At 48.1% G+C, this 22,207-nt stretch overlaps 1 protein-coding gene across 1 annotated transcript in view; it reads left to right on the forward strand.

Moving 5' to 3' along the window:
- The window catches only part of Fat2 (FAT atypical cadherin 2), an 85,871-nt gene that overhangs the window by 13,357 nt on the left and 50,307 nt on the right, over window positions 1-22,207 (forward strand). Inside the window, exons 2-4 of the mRNA XM_085830006.1 lie at window positions 8,891-9,096; window positions 11,358-14,628; window positions 19,436-19,750. Of these exons, the coding sequence (XP_085686132.1) occupies window positions 11,370-14,628; window positions 19,436-19,750 (3,574 nt within the window). The 5' untranslated portion in view covers window positions 8,891-9,096; window positions 11,358-11,369. The remainder of the gene's footprint in view (window positions 1-8,890; window positions 9,097-11,357; window positions 14,629-19,435; window positions 19,751-22,207) is intronic.

A 22,207-nucleotide genomic window follows, 5' to 3' on the forward strand; every position in this document is an offset into this window, starting at 1 on the left:
CATCCTTCCTTCCTGCCTTCCATCCATCCTTCTTTCCCTGTCTGCCTGCCTTTCTTCCTGCCTTTCTTCTTTCCTTCCTTCCTTCCTTCCTTCCTGCCTGCCTGTCTGCCTGCCTGCCTCCCTCCCTCCCTCCCTCTTTCCTCCCTCCCTCCCTTTCCCCCTTCCTTCTTTTCTTATGCTCCTCTCTCTGTTTTGTTTTGAGACAGACAGGGTCTGATGTAGCTCAGGCTTGCTTTGAGCTTACTTCTATGTAGCCCAAATGAGCTTAAACTCTTGACCCTTCAGCTTTCTTCCAAGTACTGGGGTGCCACTGTGCTGTGCAATGGGTCCCCTAACTGAATTTTGTGTATACCATCATTCCTGGCCTCTGTGATCTTTCTAACAAAGCTCTCAATGAATGCTGTTAATCCCAACACTGAGAAGGCAGAGGCAGGCAGATCTCTGGGAGTTCAAGGCCAGCTATGGTTACATAGTGAGACCTCCTCCAGGAAAAAAAGTTCTCTCACTCCTACAGAGCTGGTCTATCTCATAATTCCCATGAAATTATGAGATAGACCTCAAGGCATCCTGGGCCCTCCAGTCATTACTTGACCAGATGCTCCACAGTTGAAGATGCAAATGAATCTTTGAGTCTAAATTCCGACCCCAGGGGAGGGGCTCTGTCCATAGACCGTTGGCTAGTACATACCAGACAGGGCTGGCTCTTCCTGGTCTGACCTCAAAAATCACTTGTCAGTGAAGCTCCCCATGAACCTGGAGGGGCAGGGTGGTCAGAGGGACCTGGAGCGGTGGCATGGTTGGTGGCCATAGGTGGGTGTGGGTGGGCCTCCAGAGCCCTTCCCCTGTCTCTGCAGAGCATCTGGGAGAGGTTTCTTCCTGGCTCAGGCAGTTTTAGCTCACACACAGGTACTCTTCCTCAAGAGGCAGTCGTCTCCGTTCGTCTCCTGGGTGTCCAGCTACTACAAGGAAAGTGGGTGGTCCTCCCAGGCTTGGCTTTCTCCCACCCAAGTCCTACCCAGATCTGACCCTGCTTAACTTCCACTATCACATGAAATTGGGCTTATTCATGGTGGTATGGCTGCAGCTGGGCTCTGTCCTCTGCTTAGGTTGGAGAGAGACATGGGAAAATAATTTGCTTCTTGTCCACATGTAAATAGGCACTGAGGAGGGGCATCAGTAAGCACCCACTAGAAGCATTTACCACTCAGCATAAGTCAGCTGGTGCCACACAAGAGCCCTATGCCATGTCTTCCAGTCTTGGAAAGAGGAGCTGAAATCCAGGTTTGGGGGAAAGTTTCCTAGAGTTGTTATGTGAATAACTCACCATAAAAAACCCAAATGGTGGATTAAACACACACACACACACACACACACACACCCCAAATAGCAGGATGATCTGTTACAGGCCACAAACGTAACTGGATCCCACCAGTTTGGCTTCATGGAGCACTCTTAAAGGTTTTTTATTTAATTTAATTAATTTATTTTTGTTTTTTTGACACAGGGTTTCTCTGTGTAGCCCTGGTTATCCTGGAACTTCCTCAGTGGACCAGGCTGGCCTCAAACTCGCAGAGATCCTGTCTCTGCCTCCCAAGTGTTAGAACTAAAGGCATACCCTACCACCACCCAAGTGAAGATTGTTTATTTTAATCAGTGTGTGTGTGTGTGTGTGTGTGTGTGTGTATGTGTGTGTGTGTGTGTGTGTGTATGAATGTATTACATGTGTGCGCACATGTTCACATGGAAGCCAGAGGTGAACTCAGATGTCATTTCCGAGGACATAATCTACATCATTATAAACATGGTCTCTTATTGGCCAGAAGCTTACTATTTAGACCAGGCTGACTGGTTAGAGAGTCTCAGATCCCCCTGCCTCTGCCTCTGGAATTCAAGTTGTGCTCCACCACAGCCAGATTCTTAATGTAGGTTCTCGAGATTAAATTCAAGTCCTCATGATTAGATAGCAAGCACTTTACTGCCTGAGCCATCTCCTCAGGCTCTGCACAAAGCTAAGACACTGGTTCACCACCATGGACACTCTTCTCTATGTAACTGTCACTCAAATCCTACAGTGCCATCTTCCTCTCTGCAAGTCTCTTTGGACTCAGGGCTTTTGGCCACCTCTCTGCTCACACAGACATCCTCACTCCTTCTTCCCTCCATTGCCCCACACACCCCTTTGCTCCTGCCTCAGGGCTTTTCATTGGCTGTATCTTTGGCCAGAAACTCTCTTCCTTAAGATAACTACATGGCTATATTCCTCACTCTGACAGCATCCTACTCTTAGGTCACCTGTCCTTCCAAAGTCCCTGTCTAGGACAACCCCTCTTCCCCATCCTACATGGTTTTCCTGTATCTCAGCTTCATGGAAGGATACAGTACATATAATCTCTCTGCGCCTTTCCCACAAGAATGCATTTCCCTCCACAAGAATGTAGTCCCCCACGAGCAAAAAGAAGTTCAGCTTCTCTTATCCTTTGTTCTAGAACTCCAGGTAGAAGGTTCCACTTCATAAGCTCTAAATGAACCAGTCATTGGATCTGGCAGAAAAGACCCTGCACGGAAACCACAATCAAGCCACCCCACCCCCCCAATTTATCATCTTTCTTCTTCCAAACACACATGCCTGGAAGGGCTTAGCATCCTTCATATGCCCCGCCCACATAATTGCATTCTAACCCTTGAGGACCCCAGGTATAAAGCCTTTGGGGGGACCCTTCCTCTGGAAAACATTTAAAACAACCATACAGTTACAAATGAACAGTTATATTTTAGCACAGCATTGGAGTGAGGATGGGCATTTTATTGTCTATGCTAGCACTGTCTTTGGGGCTGGGAATGGGACCCAGATGGCAGAGTGCTTGCCTAGGATCTAGAAAGCCTTGGTTCAACCTGCATCATCATTTAACCAGGGGTGGGGGTGTGTCTCTGTACTCCTGGCACTCAGGAGACGGAGGCAGGAGGATAAGAAGTTGAAAGCTATTCTCAGCTATTTAGTGAATTTAAAACCAGCCTGGAATACATGAGACTCTGTCTCAAAATAAATAAACACCCCCCCAAAACAAAACAAAAACCCATTGTCTTCCATCTAAATTTTGAGCGGCCTCATCCCAATCCCACTCTTTCCTGTACCATACTCTGTAGCCAGGTTGGTTTATGTAGTTCTAGGGGTGGAACTCAGGGCTTCTTACAAGCTAGGCAAGCATGCTACTCACTCTGTCAGCTTCCTTTTGGGTGATTGTTCATCCTTCTGGTCTCAGGGATGGGTGGAGCTGATGCTTGCAGATCTTCTCCTCAGAAAGCCTCTGGGCCTGCTGTAATCTCCATATTTTGCTGGTCCTAAAGGATGCTACCTGCCCCCTCTCTCTGTGCATCCTCTTGTCACTACATCTGCCCTCCTACATCCCTGGGAAGTGGGTCAGAATATTTCTAATCATCACCGGTAAACGGAAGACCCACGACAGGTCAGGTGGCTTTCTCAAGGTCATGTGATCCATCTATGTGGTTCAAACCACTGGCTGTCTTCTGCACTCATGCAGCAGGGCCTTTGGTGTTTTTACTCAAACACTCGGTAGTGGCTGCCTACAAACTGACAGATGGATTGAGCACTCTCTGGATTTTGTAGATGAGAATTCCCTTTGGCTTAGGGGTGCAGTGCGGGAGCTCTTGCCCAGCATGCCGAGGTAGGAGAGTCTTGATCTGATGTTAGATTAGTTTCCTCAAAACAGTCCTGCTTCTCCTCAAGCACCCTGGAAGGCTCTCTGCTACCAAGGAAAGAAAGGAAGAAAGGGAAAGAAAGGAGGGAGGGGAAGGAAAGAAACAGAGAGAGAGAGAGAGAGAGAAACAGAGAGAGACAGAGACAGAGAGAGACAGAGACATGAGACAGAGACAGAGAGAGATTAGCCTTCATGGCTGACAACTATGCAAAACTTACAGTTTGTTTTGAAGGCATACTCTGCTCATCAGCCCCACAGCTTTAGCAAACACAATACATTTAGGATTCCTTCTTGAATGCCACTAGAACCATCCCTAGCACCAAATGTCCAGACCAAAAGAGGCACTAGGAGGAGGAACTAAGAGCACTGCAGCACTGAGTTCACTGCTGTTGTACTGGGGTTGGGAGGAGGGGAGAGGTATCTGATGGTGCTAAGGGACTCGTGCCCAGGGACTCACGGTGAATGAATCTAGAGGCTTGTCCTTTCTTGAAAGGCCTTCTAAGTTTAAACAGCACCTGAGCTATCTATCAGCCAGCACTCTTCCAGCTCCGGTACATGGATGCACCAAATTCCAGAAGTGGGGAGTCTGTTCAAGGGTCAGCCCCTGTTGCAACTTGGGGAAGGTGTTCTGGGAAGCCATGTAAGCCTGCTTCCTCTCCTTGAGAGCTGGAGTAAAAGGCAAGTGTCTTCCTACCTCCCTTTCCTTCCTACTTCCATTCCTTAACATTTATTCATATTTGTTTTTGTTCGTGTGTGTGTGTGTGTGTGTGTGTCTACATACCACAGCGGGTGTGTGGAGGTCAGAGGTCAATTTGTCGGAGTCAGTTTTATCCTTCCAACATGTGGGATCTTAGGAGCTTTGGGACACTGCTCATTAACATCATCCTTGTGCTGAGAAAAGGGAGGTGTTGGCCCTTGAAGGGCTACTCAGAAAGTCTCTGCTTTTGCCTAGGTCATACCACACTTTCCTCCCTCTCTCCCCCACAAGGGTTTCAGAGTTTCAGGTCTTAAGCTAAGGTCTTTGATCCATTTAGAGACAATTTTCACGCAGCTAGATGGTCAGGAGTCTGGCTTCATCCTTCTGCATGTGAATATCTAGTTTTATTTTCCACATGACTCCCCCATACTACTCCTGAGATTTACCCAAAGGACAGAGACAACGTGTCACGGACACGTACCATGTTCACTGCAGCAATATTGACAGTAGCTAAGACATAGAACCAACTTAGGGATCCATCAACAGAGAATGGATAAGGAAAATGTGTATACAAAAAAAAAGATTATTTTTCAGACATAAGCAAGAACAAAGTTATATCATTTGTAGGAAAATAGATGAAGCAGGAGATAATCATATTAAAAATTAGGTCCATTCCAAAAAGTCAAATATGGGTTTGCTCTCATTTGTGGTTTTTAGATTTTAATGTATTGTATAAAATTATGTATGTTTATATTAAGTAAAAGTAGGAATAAAACTGCCTAGAGGTCAGAGGGGACAAACGAGAAGGTCAGAAAGGTATAGGAGATGTGGAGATAGATGGGAGCTATATGTTCAACATATAAGATATACATGTATGAAAGCTTAACAATTAAAGTTTAAAAATGGAGGTGTTAGACAGAGGACAGATGTCCCTCTGCTCTAGGCTCCAGTGTTTCTGGGAAAGACAGGAGCATTTTCTGGTGCTCCTTCAGTTGAGGCTTGGTCTAGTTTTGATTCATCCATCTCTTCATAGAACAGACATCAGTCAGAGTCACAGACTCCTGGAGTTTAAAGTGACACGCCACACATGGGCTGCTGCATGTGCTGTGACAGGCGTGAAGATCACAGCACACCAGACCAGATGTCCCCAGACCTCTTCTGACAGGACTCAGGATGCTGGGCGAGCAGAGCCAGCTTGCCAGAGTGGAAAGGACTTTTAGGGGTCTTCCAGCGTGCTGCTCGGTCCAGCATGAGTTCCCTATCAGGTGAGGGGCAAGGCTGGGGGCAGGGCGCAGGCCCCAGCCCTGCTTTTCACAACACAGTCATCTTCAGGTTGTTCATACATCAGCCTAATTATGTTAGGAAAGGAGGGTTTTACCTTCAAAGTAAGAAAGAGCCCTGGAACCATTGAGCCATTCCCACCTCGCTGAGCCTAATATACAGAGTACTTACAAAGAGATTTGTGAGGTGGAGCTGTTGTATATGGCTGAGAACACACAATGAATGGGGGACCTCAGATTCTGGGGTGCTAGGGGAACCTTCTCAGGGAGCTGACCTGGGGTTGTAGTGGTGGGTGTACAGATGAGTCCAAGACTGGGGTCATCTCTCAAGGCCTCTAAGAGGCTCCTTTACTATCTGCTGGAGCTGACTCTGTATATAGTTCAGAGAGCCATGCCTGAATGAGCGCAGGGGACCTTACAACTCTGCAGCTCCTTGGTGTAGAATGCCCTCCACGAGTGCAGCTCAGACTGATTGCTGTCCCCAGGGATGGGATTGCACCATCTTATGGGACACTCTGGATCAGTGGTACCAAATTTAGTGCCACAAAGTTCTTTCTTGAATGTCAGAAGCAGTCTTCGGAGGAATTGGGAGCTGAATCACAGGATGACCAGAATCACAGCATCTTAAAATCCTATAGCAGCAGGGCTAAGGACGTGGCTCACTTGGTAGAGTGCGGGCCTAGCGTGCGCAAAGTCCTGGGTTCCATTCCCAACACTGCATAAACCAGGTATGATGGTATACTCCCATGATCCCAGAATTTGGGAGGTAGAGGCAGGAGGATCAGAAGTTCAAAGCCACCCTTGACTACATAGCTACATAGTAAGTTTGAGGTCAGCCTGGGCTACACAAGACCCTGTCTTATAAAAACAAGCCAGGGAGATGAGATGATTTAGCACAGAAAGATGCTAACCTTAGTTTGTTCCCCAGGTTCCATGTGATAGGAAAGAACCAATTCCAGTAAGTTGTTCTCTAATGTCCACATATGTGCTGTGAAACCTTCCTTTCCCTTCTCTTGCACTGTGTGTGTGTATCTGTGTGTGTGTCTGTGTTTATCTCTATAAATAAGTAAATAAATGAATAAATAAATGTAACAGAAAGATTGAAAGTTTAAAAAATAAAACAAGCAAGCAAATAAACAACCCCGTGTTTTGTGTTGCAGATGAGCAGACGCAAGATTAGTTAGGGAAGGGCAGGACACTTGATACCACAAACTACTGAAGAGACAACTGTAACTCCAGTTCCAGGGACTCTGATATCTACACACAGACTTGCATGTAGGCAAAATACCAATGCACATAAAATAATAAAACCAATGCACATAAAATAATAAAAAATAAATTATTGAAAAAGGAAGAAAACCAGGAAACCAGGTCTCACATCTGTACTCTCCACAACTTCATTTCCATAAATTTGGAAATCTAATGATCAGCCAAGGCAAGCCGTTACCTGAGGCCACCCTGCTGGTGCCTCTTCTGTGAAGTAGGACTGGGTCTCCCACAGAGGCAGCTGGATTCATATCTAGATCCTCACGGGGTTTTATTCACAATAGATATGTATGATATCTCCACATGACAGTCCAAAGTCATTCCCTTTGCATGTGTCCCCTTCCTGTCTGTCTGGGCCTGGGGAGCTGGGGAGCGCCAGGCCCCACCCCAGACAAGTACCCACTAGCAGCTTCCCAGAAGAGAATGGAGTAGGGCCAGCAAGCAGAGAACTGCTTCCTGTTCCACTGGGGCCCAGGCTGGACTCTCTCCAGACATGTCAGTGGGCCCCAACCTCACCCCATCGCAGGCTCTGATTCATTGAGAACTGAGGATATAAGACACTCGGCAGGCTGTACTCAGGCAGAGCGTGTTCATGATCACAACTTTTCTTCATTTTCCTAAAACCCAGTGGGTAAGAAGTTCTCAACAGCCCATCTACTAGACCAGGATAACAAGGTTTCCAGAGATCAAGCAACGGACTCAGCAATACAGTTGGCTGAGGGATGGCGCTGGGGCTAGGGTTCTAAGAAAATAGCATCACTTTCTGGTGGCCCCGTTGAGGGAAAATCCCTGGCTGTCATCCTCACTCTGAAACTCTAGGCAAGTCCCCTTCTTCCTCCGGGACTTTTTTTTCCTTCCCCTTAAAAACAGATTTATCTTATTTTTAATTATGTGTATGTGAGCCAGTATGTGGGTATGTGTCCACAAGTCCAGGTGCTGATGGAGGCCAGGAGAGGATGTTGGGTCACCTATAGTCAGAGTTATAAGTGGTTGTGAGCCACCAGATGTGAGTGCTGGGAACAAACTGGTCCTTGGGAATTTAAGTGCTTTTAACTTCTGAGCCATCTATCCAGCCCCATATCCCACCCCTACCCCCACCCCACTGCTCTGAACAGACCATTTCCAAAGATTCCATTTTCTTCTCTCATGACTTGTCCTAGGTTCAGATCCTCCCATTTTTAGCTGGTATCAATCGAGCTGGGTGTGGACGCAGTATTGACCCCCCCAACCCCCCACCCAGTGGAGTTCCCATTACTAGTAAGGAGCTCTTCGTGGAGTCCGATGTTCAGTGGGGGAGGACTGCCACTGGATAAACAGGGTGATGCTAAAGACCCTGAAATGACACAGATGGTATTGGGGGGAAGAGGGTGCTTCAAATGGGGGTCAGGAGGCACCATGAGAAGAAAAGCAGGGTCTTGGGAGAGACGCTTAAGTGGAGGAAGCCACAAAATCAACCATCTTGGGGCAGCTCCCCCCATCCCCCGAATGTGTTTACAGAGGGAAAAGGCAAACGCCAGTATATCAGTAGCTTGGGGAATGGTGTGACGACATCACCAGGTGGTTCCGGGACCCTTTACACCATCCTAAGGTGATAAGATCCTAATCTAAGAACTATGGGAAACTTAGAAAAATTTTCACTGGTATGATATGAAGATATGAACTGCTGTGCATTTTTACAAGGAGTCTCATGTAGTGCTCCTGGGTATGGGAGGTTCAGAGGGTAAGACAGGGAGGCCTGGGTGCCTCTGTACCCTGAGAGCATGCTCACCTGTTGGCACTAGGTGCCAGGAAACAGCCACGTGTAGGCACAGTGCCGTCCCTCCATAGGTTGCCTGCCCACTGTGGCTGTCTGTCAGTCCTATACTTTGCATGGGAGTACATACATCAAGCTACCACCCCAGGGTGTTCTCTCTCTGCTTCTCATCCCCCAGGGAGACCCTGTGGCCACCTCATCCCTACAGTGCATCTTAACGGGTCGGCTTGGCGCCTATGCCGGCTGAGCCTGCTCTTGTTGGGACCTGCCCATTGCTGGTGCTGACCCAGGGGAACAGGAAGCGCCCTACACAGCGGGGCAAGCAGAGCAGCTAGGGCGGGCTGCAAGCGCCTGGCTCCCTGGAGCTGAGGATCCTTGATTGGGGTAAGTGCTCTTTCCTCCCGGGATTTCAACTTCAGTGAGCACACAATCTAGTGAGAGCTGGGGCTGCTTGAGGGTCCGGGGGCGGGGTCCCTGGATGGCTTCTGCATGTGCTGCAGGGCGGACAGTAAGGTAAGAACGTGTTGCAGTAAGGTAAGAATGGGGGCGGTAGGGGCTGGGGTGAGGGGTGGGCACGAGGGTGAGAAACGCTGATTTGGGGGTCTCCAAGTGTGGTGTCTGCCTCTGTCCTGTATCCTTTTGCAGAGGTTAACTCCAGGCGCCCCAACACGGTCTTAAGCGGCAGACTGTGGTGTTGAAGGGTGGGCTAGACCCTGCCTCTTTTCTGTCCCAGGCTTTCAGAACCCGGGTCAGGTGGGCTTTTCCGTTGCTGCCTCCCATCTTGAAACATTTCCTGCAGGCTGACAGGGAACCCTGTGCCCTGCTCACTGGGGACTCTGAGAAGAGGTGGCGCCCCGTTCCCCCTTGGCCTGGAAATTTAACTCTTCGGTGTCTTTGAAGAGCAAGATAACCAGAAAAACGAGTCTGTCCCGTCTTACCCAGGAATGCTCCACACATGGCCCACAGCCAGGGTGTTCCTGGGAATGGGGTTCCCAGGGGCAGACTGGGCTTTAGCCCTCTCACTAGGCTCCCCAGTCGGCTTCTACCTGCGGGTCTCTGGAGCAGGCTCAGCTCTATGGGATACAGCAAGGGAGTAGAGAGGACCAAAGAGTCAGGAGGTTAGTTCAAGGAGAACCAGTTCCTTGGACCAGTTCAGACCTAGCCACCCACCATATGAGCTGGCAAAAGCCGTATCTCCAGAATGGGACTCTTTGCCCGTTTGCACACGAGTACAGAGCCCCTTTGAGGTCCATTTTTGGCTGTGACATTTCCCTGAGTCTAGGAGGTTCCTATCTGGAGTTAAGGCCTGTTCACAGTGAGTAGGGGTGAGCTAGGTGTCGCTAAGCCTGAGACAGGGGAAGCAGCCTAGCCAGCGACTACAGAAGCTCCATCCAGGTCCCGGTCTGTCTCCTGGTAGGTACAAGGCTTTGAACTCATCCTTCCCATTCTTAATAATGGCTACTCTTGTTAAGACATACCTCATATAGATCTCTGTTAGATCCCTTGCCTGCGTTTCCCCCTTTAATTTACACAACACTGCTATAAGATAGTCAACCACACTTTTTTTTTTAAAGATAGGGTCTCATGTTGCCTAGCCTGGCCTCAAACTTGATATGTAAATAAGAATGACCTTGAACTTCTGGTCCCCGTTCCTCTGTCTCCTATGCGCTGAGATTACAGACATCAAGCAACTCTATTGATTTAACCATATCTTCAACCCTAAATACTACACAACCATATATATCATATTATTTTAAATCATATGTGTATGTATGTGCCAATGTGTGGGCTTGTATAAGTGAGTGTGGGTGCCTGCAAGAGGCCAAAAGAAGGTGTCAGATTCCCCGGAGCTGGAGTTAGCTGTAATTGTGAACTGCCTGATGTGGGCACTGGGAGGCGAACTCTGGTCCTCTGGAAGAGCAGTATGTACTCGTAACCACGGAGACATCTTCACCAGCATCACCTAGATACTATTTTATCCCTATGTTATGGAATAAGGAATCCAGGTTCACAGAGGTCAGGGACTTGCTGGAGGGTTAAACGGAGAGCGGAGGCTGAGATCCAGGTAGCCTGGTGCCAGATCTGGGATCCTGATGACATTGCTTGTCTGTATAGTCTCCGTGTGAACAGATACAGTTCATTCCGGCCCTGGCTCAGCACCAGTGGAGGGGTCTTACATGGAGAAACTGCTAAGCTTGTGTCCTTGGCTAAGAGGTGGAACAATCTTACCTTCTCAAGGTAGCCACAAAGGTTTCTGGGGGGTTGGTGGGAGGAGCCAATCAAAACTAGGATGTATGCACGGGATGCCGCTGAGAGAATATTTCCAGCTGTCTGTGTTCAGACGCGCGGCGTAAGTCAGACGGAGCCTCTGCCTGCAGCAACGGGTGGAGAGCAGGTTAACTGTGCTTTTTATTCTTCTTCCTTCATTGTGCTATTGAGGAAGGGGGATCTGGATCTGGGGGAATGGGAGGAGGAATAAAAGAGGGTAACAAGGGTGAAGATCATCACATACATTATATTCATGTGTGAAAAATGTATTAAACCAGTCATTAAGTACAGTTAATATATGCTTTCAAAAGAGAAAGAAGCGTGATGATGGGCGCTGTCTCCTCTCTGACCTGAACCCTTTCCCTCTTCTTTCCCAGGAGCTTTTCACCATGACGCTTGTCCTGCTGGGTCTAGCCATGGTATTGCTCCACCGTGCAGCCTGTGAGAAGCCCCTAGAAGAAACCATCACCCCCCTGACTTGGCGCTTCACGCACTCCCTGTACAATGCCACCATTTATGAAAACTCTGCCCCCAAGACCTATGTGGAGAGCCCGGTGAAGATGGGCATGTATCTGGCAGAGCCCCACTGGGTGGTGAAGTACCGGATCATCTCCGGAGATGCGGCTGGAGTATTTAAGACTGAGGAGCACGTGGTGGGCAACTTCTGCTTTCTGAGAATAAGGACCAAGAGCAGCAACACGGCACTTCTCAACAGGGAGGTGCGAGACAGCTACACGCTCGTCGTGCAAGCCTCAGACAAGAGTCTGGAGTTTGAAGCGCTAACCCAAGTGGTGGTCCACATCCTGGACCAGAATGACCTGAAGCCGCTCTTTTCCCCACCTTCCTACAGATTCACCATCTCCGAGGACAGGCCCCTTAAAAGCCCCATCTGCAAAGTCACTGCCACAGATGCCGATCTGGGCCAGAATGCCGAGTTCTATTACGCCTTTAATGCCAGGTCAGAGGTGTTTGCCATCCATCCCACCAGTGGGGTGGTCACTGTGGCTGGGAAACTGAATGTCACATGGCGAGGGAAGTATGAGCTCCAGGTGCTGGCTGTGGATCGCATGAGAAAAATCTCAGAGGGCAATGGGTTTGGCAACTTGGCTCCGTTGGTAATTTATGTGGAGCCTGTACACAGGAAACCCCCAGTTATCACCTTAGTGGTCCTGAATCCACCAGAGGGTGATGAAGGTGACATCTATGCCACTGTCACAGTGGATACAAATGGATCAGGAGCTGAAGTAGATTCCCTGGAGGTGGTTGGTGGTGACCCTGGAAAGTACTTCAAAGTCTTCAAGTCCTACGCCCAAGGCAATGAGTTCAATTTGGTGGCAGTCAGGGACATTAACTGGGCGGAACACCTTCATGGCTTCAACATCAGTCTCCAGACCCACAGTAGGAGCAGATTTCCATCCCGCTCGGTCATCAGGGCTTTCCATCTCCCACCATACACGCTAGCCAACCTCAGATTCGAGAAAGCCGTTTACAGAGTAAAGCTCAGCGAATTTTCTCCTCCTGGAAGCCGCGTGGCATTGGTGAGGGTCACCACAGCTCTCCCCACTTTGCGTTATGCTCTAAAGCCATCCTCAGGCAGCACAGTGTTCAAGTTGAATGCTCGCACAGGCCTGATCACCACCACGAAGCCTGTGGACTTCCATGAGCAAAACCAGTACCAGCTCCATGTTAAAACTTCCCTGGGTCAGGCCACCACCACCGTGATCATTGATATCGTGGACTGTAACAACCACGCCCCAGTCTTTAACAGATCATCCTACGAAGGTACCTTGGATGAGAACATCCCTCCTGGTACCAGTGTTTTGACTGTGACAGCCACAGACCAGGACCACGGGGACAATGGACACATCACCTATTCCATTGCTGGCCCCAAAGCTGTGCCATTCTCCATTGACCCTTACCTGGGGGTCATCTCCACCACCAAACCCATGGACTATGAACTCATGAAGAGAATTTATACCTTCCGGGTCCGAGCGTCAGACTGGGGGTCCCCTTTTCGCCAGGAGAAGGAGGTGTCCGTCTCTCTGAGGCTCAAGAATTTGAATGACAACCAGCCTATGTTTGAGGAAGTCAACTGCACTGTGTCTCTCCGTCAAGATGCGCAGGTTGGGAAATCGATAATGGCTGTGTCTGCAATAGACATGGATGAACTTCAGAACCTAAAATATGAAATCGTGTCTGGCAACGAACAAGACTATTTCCATCTCAACCATTTCTCGGGAGTGATATCTCTCAAACGCTCTTTCATGAATCTCACTGCTGTTCGGCCCACCGTCTATTCTCTGAAGATTACAGCCTCTGATGGAAAGAACTATGCCTCCCCCACAACTCTGAAAGTTACTGTGGTGAAAGACCCTCGCTCCGAGGTCCCGGTACAGTGTGATAAAACAGGAGTGCTGACCCATATCACAAAGACCATCCTCCAGTCTGCTGGGCTTCAGGGCCAAGAGTTGGGTGAAGAAGACTTCACCTCCCTTGGCAACTATCAGAGCAACAATCATGCTCCCCAGTTTGAGGACCACTTCCCCCAGTCCATTGACATTCTGGAGCAGGTTCCCATCAACACCCCCTTGGCCCACCTGGCAGCCACTGATCCAGATCCTGGCTTTCATGGAAGACTGGTTTATGTGATCGCAGATGGCAATGAGGAAGGTTGTTTTGACATTGAGCTGGAGACTGGGCTGCTCACGGTGGCAGCAGCCTTGGATTATGAGACCACCAGCTTCTATGTCCTCAATGTGACCGTGTATGACCTGGGCACTCCTCCGAAGTCCTCCTGGAAGTTGTTGACAGTGACTGTGAAAGACTGGAATGATAACCCACCCAGGTTTCCTCCAGGTGGATACCAGCTCACCATTTCTGAGGACACTGAAGTTGGAACCACTGTTGCAGAGCTGAAGACAAGGGACGCCGACTCAGAGGACAACGGGAGGGTTCGCTACACCCTACTGACCCCTACAGAGAAGTTCTCTCTCCATCCACTCACTGGGGAGTTGGTTGTAACAGGACAGCTTGACAGGGAATCAGAGCCTCAGTACATACTCAAGGCAGAGGCCAGGGACCAGCCCACGAAGGGCCACCAGCTCTTCTCTGTCACCGACGTGATAGTAACATTGAAGGATATCAATGACAACCCTCCCCAGTGTATCACAGAGCACAGTAGCCTGAAGGTGCCAGAGGACATGCCCCTTGGGACAGTCTTGACATTCCTAGATGCCTCTGACCCTGACCTGGGCCCTGCAGGTGAAGTGAAATATATCTTGGTGGATGATGTCCATGGAACCTTCCGGGTGGACCCGATGACTGGCGCTCTGAGTCTGGAAAAAGAGTTGGACTTTGAGAGGCGGGATGGTTACAATCTGAGCTTTTGGGCCAGTGACAGTGGGAGGCCTCTAGCCCGCAGGACCCTCTGCCACGTAGAAGTGTTAGTCATGGATGTAAATGAGAATCTCCACTCTCCCCACTTTTCATCCTTTGTATACCAGGGCCGGGTGCAGGAGAACAGCCCTGCAGGGACCCAGGTGATGGTAGTCACAGCTCAGGATGATGACAGTGGCTTGGATGGAGAGCTCCAGTACTTCCTACGGGCTGGCACTGGCCTGGAAGCCTTCAGCATCAACCAAGACACAGGTACTGGGGTGAGGTACATGGAAAGGCAGGGCCTGGAGGACAGTAGGATGAGCGAAGCACAGGGACAAGTGGAGATTCACCCTTCTGCTCCTTGTATTTTAAGTCTGTCTTTATGAGGAATTTTACGGCAGACTTTTGTAGACTCACGCCCATATAAATGCATGTGTAAAATTCATACTATATGTGTAGAATAGACACACACACACACACACACACACACACATATCCCATTTATGAAAGTGATACATGAGAGCTATACACTTTTTCCTTGTTTTAAACTTTTTTTTTTTTTTAAAAGATTTACCTATTTTATTTGTGTGAACACACTGTAGCTGTTTTCAGACATACCAGAAGAGGGCATCAGATCCCGTTACAGATGGTTGTGAGCCACCATGTGGTTGCTGGGAATTGAACTCAGGACCTCTGGAAGAGCAGCCAGTGCTCTTAACTGCGGAGTCCTCCCTCCAGCCTCTTCTTTTTATCTTTGAGACTACAATTTAATACATTTCTCCTTTCCTCTTCTTCCTCTAAACTCTCCCATATACGCCTCCTTGCTCTCCTTAAAGCTGTGGCCTCTTTTTGTTTCTTTACTAATTGCTATTGCATGCATATATGTATATGTACATACATGTATATTCCTAAATATAACCTATCCACACATATAATGCTACCTGCATGTATGTGTATGTTTTCAGGGCTGACCGTTTGGCACTGGACAATCAGTTGGTCTGCTTTTCTCTGGGGGAAGGCAGAGCACTCCCAGGCTTCCTTAGCTGCCTATAGATCCGTGTGTAGAAGTCTTGTGGCCTTCTCTCCACCCAGTTTGGCACATATGTTCACTGGTGTCCTCCTTGTTCAGCTTACATTTGGGCGGTCATGTCGGTGAGACTCCATGGGTGTAGCTTCTGATTACTAGGAAACACAATCTCAGAGCAAACTCCCTGACTTTCTGCCTCTCACAGTCTTTCTACACAATCTTCTACAAAGTCCCCTGAGCCTTAGGTGCAGGAGTGTCTTGTAGATGTATCTGTGGTGACTGGGCTCCACAGCTCTGCATTTTGACGAGGGAGGAAGACGTATCTGTGGGAAAAGGGATAAATGCATAGATTGTTGTTGGGGATTATGCCGGTTTAGTAAATTAGTGGTTGTAGATTCTTCTCCAGTATCTATGATTTCATCATTAGCACTGAGTAGTCAGCGAGGTTTCCAGGATCAATCATGGCCTCCCTCTTGCTGAGCAGGTCTTAAGTCCAATTAGAGAGCTTTTAGTTACCACCAAGGTATACTTGCCACTACTAGGGTTATTGTGCCATGGTGTTTGTTGCTGTGGTTCGTGGGCATCACAGCTGGGTAGGACTGTTGGTCACCTCCCTCCTTTGGATGCTTGCATGGTGCTTCCTGGTGCCATGAAAGCTAGTCCTCTCAGGGAGGAGGCTTTCAAGTTGGTTCCAGTTCAGGGCTCTCTGGGCCCTGTTTTGGAAGAACATGGTGTCTTCAGTAATAAAGACTTACCTTTCACCTCTGGTACTTTCCAAGGGCAACAGCGATAAGCTGTGTGTTCTGAGAGTCTCTTGAACAACCCTGGCCAGCAATTCAAAAGAAGGCTTCTTATGTCTGGTGTTGGGGGTTTTGTTTCGTTGGTCTTTGGCTCTTGGAGGAATCCCGATCGGTCCAGATGGCAAAGGTTCATTACACACTGAATTATATGTATTATAGGTGTTTGAGGTTTTTGTTTGTTTTTCAGTAAACAGTTAATGGTGTGATTTCTTACAGCTTTTTAAGACATACTCATTTGTTACTTTCTGCACGTCCCTTTCTTCTGGATTAATCTCCATCCTCTTTCCCTAACAGACCCTCTGCTTTTTCCATTTCAGCAGATCACTTGTACCCTGCTATTCCTCTTTGCCTTCCTCCCACCTGCCTCTGTATTTTACTCTCTCCCTCCTCAGAGATGCTCTCCTTTCCCATCTCTGGGATCAGATCCTGTGTACACTGCTCTCCCTCACTACATTGCTCCCCAAACCCCACATCCTGGCAACGATGCAGTTTCATTTTCCTGGTTTCTGTGGTTACTACGGGCTATGTACTCACGAATGAAGGTTAGGAGCTTGGAGCCTTCGATAAGAGAGACTGCACCATTTGTCTTTCTGGGTCTTTCTTGGAGGAATCCAGACCTAGCAAAAACCATCAATATGGTTTTTCCTAATTCCATCAGTGTACCTGCAAAGCTCATGATTTCATTTCTTCTTTAGAGATGAACAGTATCCCATTGTATATATGAAGCACATTTTCTCCATAACCTCGTCAGTTGCAGGACATGTCGGTTGTTTCAATTTCCTAGCTATTGTGCATATAGCAGCAATGAACATGGCAGAGCGAGAGTCTGTGAAGTAGGGTGTGGTGTCCCTTGGGCATATGGTGGGAGCCATACATCAGAGTCAAAGAGTCCATTTACTTGAGCTTTTGGAGAATTCGCTACACTAATTTCCATAGTGGCTGTGCCAGTTTGCAATCCCCGAATCCCCCCCCCCCCCCAACATTTGCTGCCAGCACTTCCAGTTGATCTTTGTCATTCTGGCCGATGTTAGATGAAAATGCAAAAGTTGTGTTGTGTATTTCCCTAATTTCTGGAGATGATGAAAATAATTTTTTTTAGATGTTTCTTTTTTTCCCTTCTTTTGAAAACTCTCTGCTCAGTGTCCAGACCCATTTTTGAATGAGTTGTTAGGGTTTTTTTTTTAAAGTTTGGTTGTTTTTAGTTTGTTTGTTTATTTGTTTGTTTGTTTTGTGAGTTTGTTGTATAGTCTGGATATTAATCCTCTTTCAGACATATAGCTGGCAAAAATTCCCTCTCGTTCTATGGGTTTCCTCTTCAGCGGGTTGGGAAGTTCTGTAGCTGTGCAAAAGCTTTGGAATTATGAAGTCCTATTTGTCAGTTGTTGGCTGTAACTCATGGAAGTCGAGTTTGATGCAGGAAGTCCTTTCTTCCACCTGGATCACACAGGCACTGCCTGCACTTTCTTCTGACAGGTTCAGTATTTCGGCTTTCAAACTTATGTCTTTGGTTAGTCTGGAATTAGTTTGGGGGCAATGTAGTAGAGACTGGTATGAGCTCATTCTTCTGCATGTGGATCCCCAGTTTTTCCAGAGCTATTTGTGGAGGATGGTTTCTTTTCTCTAGCATATGTTAATGGCATTTTCATGAAATATTAAATAACCGGTTGCACGTACTCACGTTTGGGTCTCTGGTTTTTGTTTCTTTGCTCTATATGTCTGCTTTTGTGCCAATACCATATTGTTTTATTGCTGTGGTTCTGTCATAATATCTTGAGGTGTGAAGTTGTAGTTTGTTTCCAGGGTGAAGAGCAGAGGAGTGTGGTGGGTAGAGTATTCCACTTAGTAGACTCTAGATCCAGCTCTCTTAATCTCTGTTTCCTCCTCCTCCTGCTTCTCCTGCTCCTCTTCCTCCTCCCCTCACCCTTCTCCTCTTCCTCTCTCCAGGGCTTCAGTGTAGCTCTGGCTGGCCTGGAACTCACTCTGCAGACCAGGCTGGCCTCAGTCTCACAGAGATTCCCCTGCCTCTGCCTCCTGTGTGCTGAGATGAAAGGCATGCATTATGCTTAGCCCCAGCTCTTCCTCTTACTATATAATCATGACCAAATTTATGCTTCCTCTCTGGGCCTCAGTTTCCCCATTTGTTACTTCTGGCCTGCTGTGCTCTGATTGTGAATCTAGACCCTGCTCCCTCATGCAGACCCCATCAGCTGAGAGTGACCAGTGAGAACTTAAGGGATAGATGGGCTGTGGCACTGTTAGAACCTCATGCTCTAGATCAGAGCTGGCCCTTATAGGCAGTGTGTAGAGTAAATGGACCAAAAAAAAAATGCAGCTAAGCCCCTAGGACCAAGAAGTGACAAAGTAGGGAACAGAAATGTATTCCTCAAACCCCTAACGAGCAATCTGAAAATCTGTCAGGATTTAAGGACTAGTGGAATCAGGTCAAGGTCACTATAGGACATCTCACTTACAGATGTGAAGGGACTAGCTGGCATTTGGGTTGAAAGAACTGGTGGAATCTGATAAACTTCTACTGTCTCTTGGTAGCCTTGTATATGTCTGTATGTCAGAAGTGAGGGCCTGTTTTAGCAGAGAAAGGCTGAGAGGTTCTACTAAATGGACATCCACCTTAGCATCTCCCACCTCATACTGACAGCCCTGCCCTCTTTCCCTGAACTTTCTGTCAACGTTCTGTCCATATACAGATCAGTAGATGTTGGGTGAGGTGAGCTTTTTCTTTTTCTTTATTTATATGTTCGTGCAGAGAGAGAGAGAGAGAGAGAGAGAGAGAGAGAGAGAGAGAGAGAGAGAGAGAGAGAGAGAGAGAGAATCTGTGCATATGTATATCTATATATGCATTCATGTGTGTGTGTACTGGACAGACATGTGTGAGTGTGTCCATAGACATGTGGGCAGACACATCAAAGCCAGCGGTTGATAAATTAGGCTTCATCCTCTATTGATCTCCACTTTATTGTTTGAGACAGTCATTATAGAACCCAGAGCTCACTGCTGCAGCTAGACTGGCAGCCAACAAGCTCCACAGACTCTTCTGTCTCTGCCACTCCTCCTCCCTAGTGCCGGGAATCATGGGTACATGGTACCATATCCAGTTTTTATGTAGGGGCTGGAGATCAGGTCCTTATGCAGCAGACACTTCACTGAGTCATCTCCCCAGCCCTGGGTAGAGTGGTTTCTAAAGTCTCTCTGAGATCTCAGTATATTGAGTTTGATCACTTGCTGTCCCCAGGAATGCTCGAGACTCTGGCACCTCTGGACCGAGAATTCACACCCTACTACTGGTTGACGGTGTTAGCTGTGGACAGAGGCTCCGTTCCCCTCTCTGCTGTCACTGAAGTCTACATTGAGGTTATAGACATCAATGACAACATTCCCTCCATGTCTAGACCTGTGTTCTACCCCTCTGTCCAGGAAGATGCCCCCTTGGGTACCTCTGTGCTTCAGCTGGAGGCCTGGGACCCAGACTTCAGCTCTCAAGGGAAGCTGACCTTCAACCTCACCAGTGGGAACCACATGGGACATTTCATCGTTCATCCATTCACAGGTGAGGCCCAGAAAGCTGGAGGGACAGGGATATATAGATCTACAAGGCAGTTTCTTGGAGTGTTCCTGAGGTGGCATCAGGGCCACCTGCAAACAGGTCAGAAATTCTAATTCTCAGGCCCCTATACTAGACCTATCTAATCCATATTCAGAGGGCAGACTCTAGAAATGTATGTTTTAGCAATGCAAGCATGGCATTCTGTTGGGTGCCAAAGTTAAGATACATTTCACCAACGCCCATCTCCACCTAAGGAGACTATGTTAAAATCTTTCTTGTCTTGGAGTCCAACACATGTCCCAGAGGTCAAGCTAAAATTAGTTCAGGCCCTTGGATGCTCTCAAACTGACCTTTCTCCCTAGTCACAGCCATGGCCAGAACCATCATTGGCCTTTGTTCTACTTTATCTGTGTTGCTGTAGTAAAAACCACTCTGATCAGGAGCAACTTATGGGAGAAAGGGTTTATTCAATAAATATACTTTATTGGTTTAGACTTCCGGGTCACACTCTGTCATTGAGGGAAGTCAGGGTAAGAACTTAAGGCAGGAGCCATGAAGGAACAGTCTTCAGGCTGGTTCTCTGCCTTATTCACGGGCTCATGCATACCTAGCTTTCTTACGCAGCCCAGGATCACTTTCCCAGAAAATGGTGCTAGCCACAGTGAGCTGCGTCAATGAACTATCAAGCCGATTCTCCGCAGACATGCACACAGGTCAATTTGATCTAAGCGATTCCTCAATTGAGGCTTTTCTTTCAGATGACTCTAGGCTGTGTCCAGTCAACAAGCAAAGCTCACTAGGACAGTCCCTATTGCAGACAAGCCTCAAACCTGTCCATGAAACACTAACGACTGTCATCTCACTCATGTCCTATCAGCCTTCTCACAGGCCAAGGGTGGTTAGAAGGCCAAACAGGTCACCCCGTTACAGCAGCCAACTGTGGAGACCCCCCCCCCAAAGATATCTGACTCTACTTAGAAACTTAAAGCACAAATTTGCCAACGTGTAGTCCACTCTGGCAAATTCCAGAGAACATTCCAGATCTCCGAATGTTCTTCAGAAACGGCATGCTCTGACCACACTTCCCCCACATTCTCTGAGGGACACAGTAGACCAGAGGCTGACAGCAGCTCACTGAGCAGATCCCACGGACATTCTTTGGTCCCACAGTCCCCTCCCCGACCCCTGTTGCCTTAGTCCCAGCCTGCCTCCTCCAGTTATGGCACCTGACATTCTTGTTCCCGCTGGAGTCTGACAGAGGCTACAGGCCTCCTGGAAGGAAGGATGACCTTTCCTGTGGCCCAATCTCTCCCACCACAATGCACTCTTGCTGTAAAAGGACAGACTGTGGAGGGGGGAAGAGAAGGTGCTTGTGGGCTTTCCCAGGAGCCCCAGAGAGAAGTGGGGCAAAGAGTAGGTAAAGGATGCTCGTGTCTTTGATACTGAAGATTTTGGTGAGAGCCTTTTCTGTTAACCTTTGACCTCAGGCTATAGACACATCCTCTTCTCTCTGAACTGAGGGAACTTTTCTTTTAGAAAACAGGTCCAAGCGGGTTCTCCCCTCAGGCTCACCCCACATCCCCAAGGTACCACACCCACACCCCTATGCCCCACTCCTCTTTCCAGAAGAGTGAGGAGATGTGTCCCTCACCTAAGGCATTAACGCCTAGGCTTCTCCCAATCCCTCTTCTATTTACTGTCAACAGTCCTCTGGCAGCAGGCCTGGCCTGATGCCCTTGCAGGCAGGCTCCTCCCAGATTTCCTGCAGCCAGACAGAAGAAATCGTGACTGACTAGCGGGGAATCACATCCACCACCAGCCCCCAACCCACCTTCCTCATGGAAGCCACCTTACCATTGCACATCCCCACTACAGAAGCCTGGCAGGTTTCTCTGTGTCCTCCAGGTAAAGCAAGGGTCCCCTGTGTCCCACAAGCTGGTACCTTAATGGGCCTCCTGACCTCTCTGGCTTTGCTGTATCTCTCCCACCAGACCTCTTTTGGCTCCAACAGGGCTGTGTCAACATTAAAACCACAGGTCTCCTCTTAAAGGGAATAAGAGAGAGTTGACTCTGGAGACATCGTGTGTGACTGTAGCCTGGGAACACAGATTTAGGTTACCCCGATCAAATTCCACATTCAAAGTGGGTGCAGTTTCACAGGGTTTTATAGTTTTACAGAACAAAGAAAGTCATAAATCTAGCCAGCTTTAAAATATATTGGCGGGGATACCAGAGAGGCAGATACATCAAAATGGGGAAGCTTTTTTATAGACCCAAGATGCTATCTGATGACATTCTTCACTCCTGGACTGGTGGAAGCTAGTGTGCTGCTAAGTTAACAGCTTCTAAGACATTTTTATTTATTACGATGAGGTATTAGTTCAGATACAGAGTGGGCCAGGGAATGGCTGTTCCAGAAGGCTCAATTAGCCCAGGATAAAGTGATAAGCCTCTGAACCT

The sequence above is a fragment of the Mus caroli genome, unplaced genomic scaffold, assembly GCF_978045245.1.
Source record: "Mus caroli unplaced genomic scaffold, Mus_caroli_1 scaffold_13, whole genome shotgun sequence".
Lineage (NCBI taxonomy): Eukaryota > Metazoa > Chordata > Mammalia > Rodentia > Muridae > Mus > Mus caroli.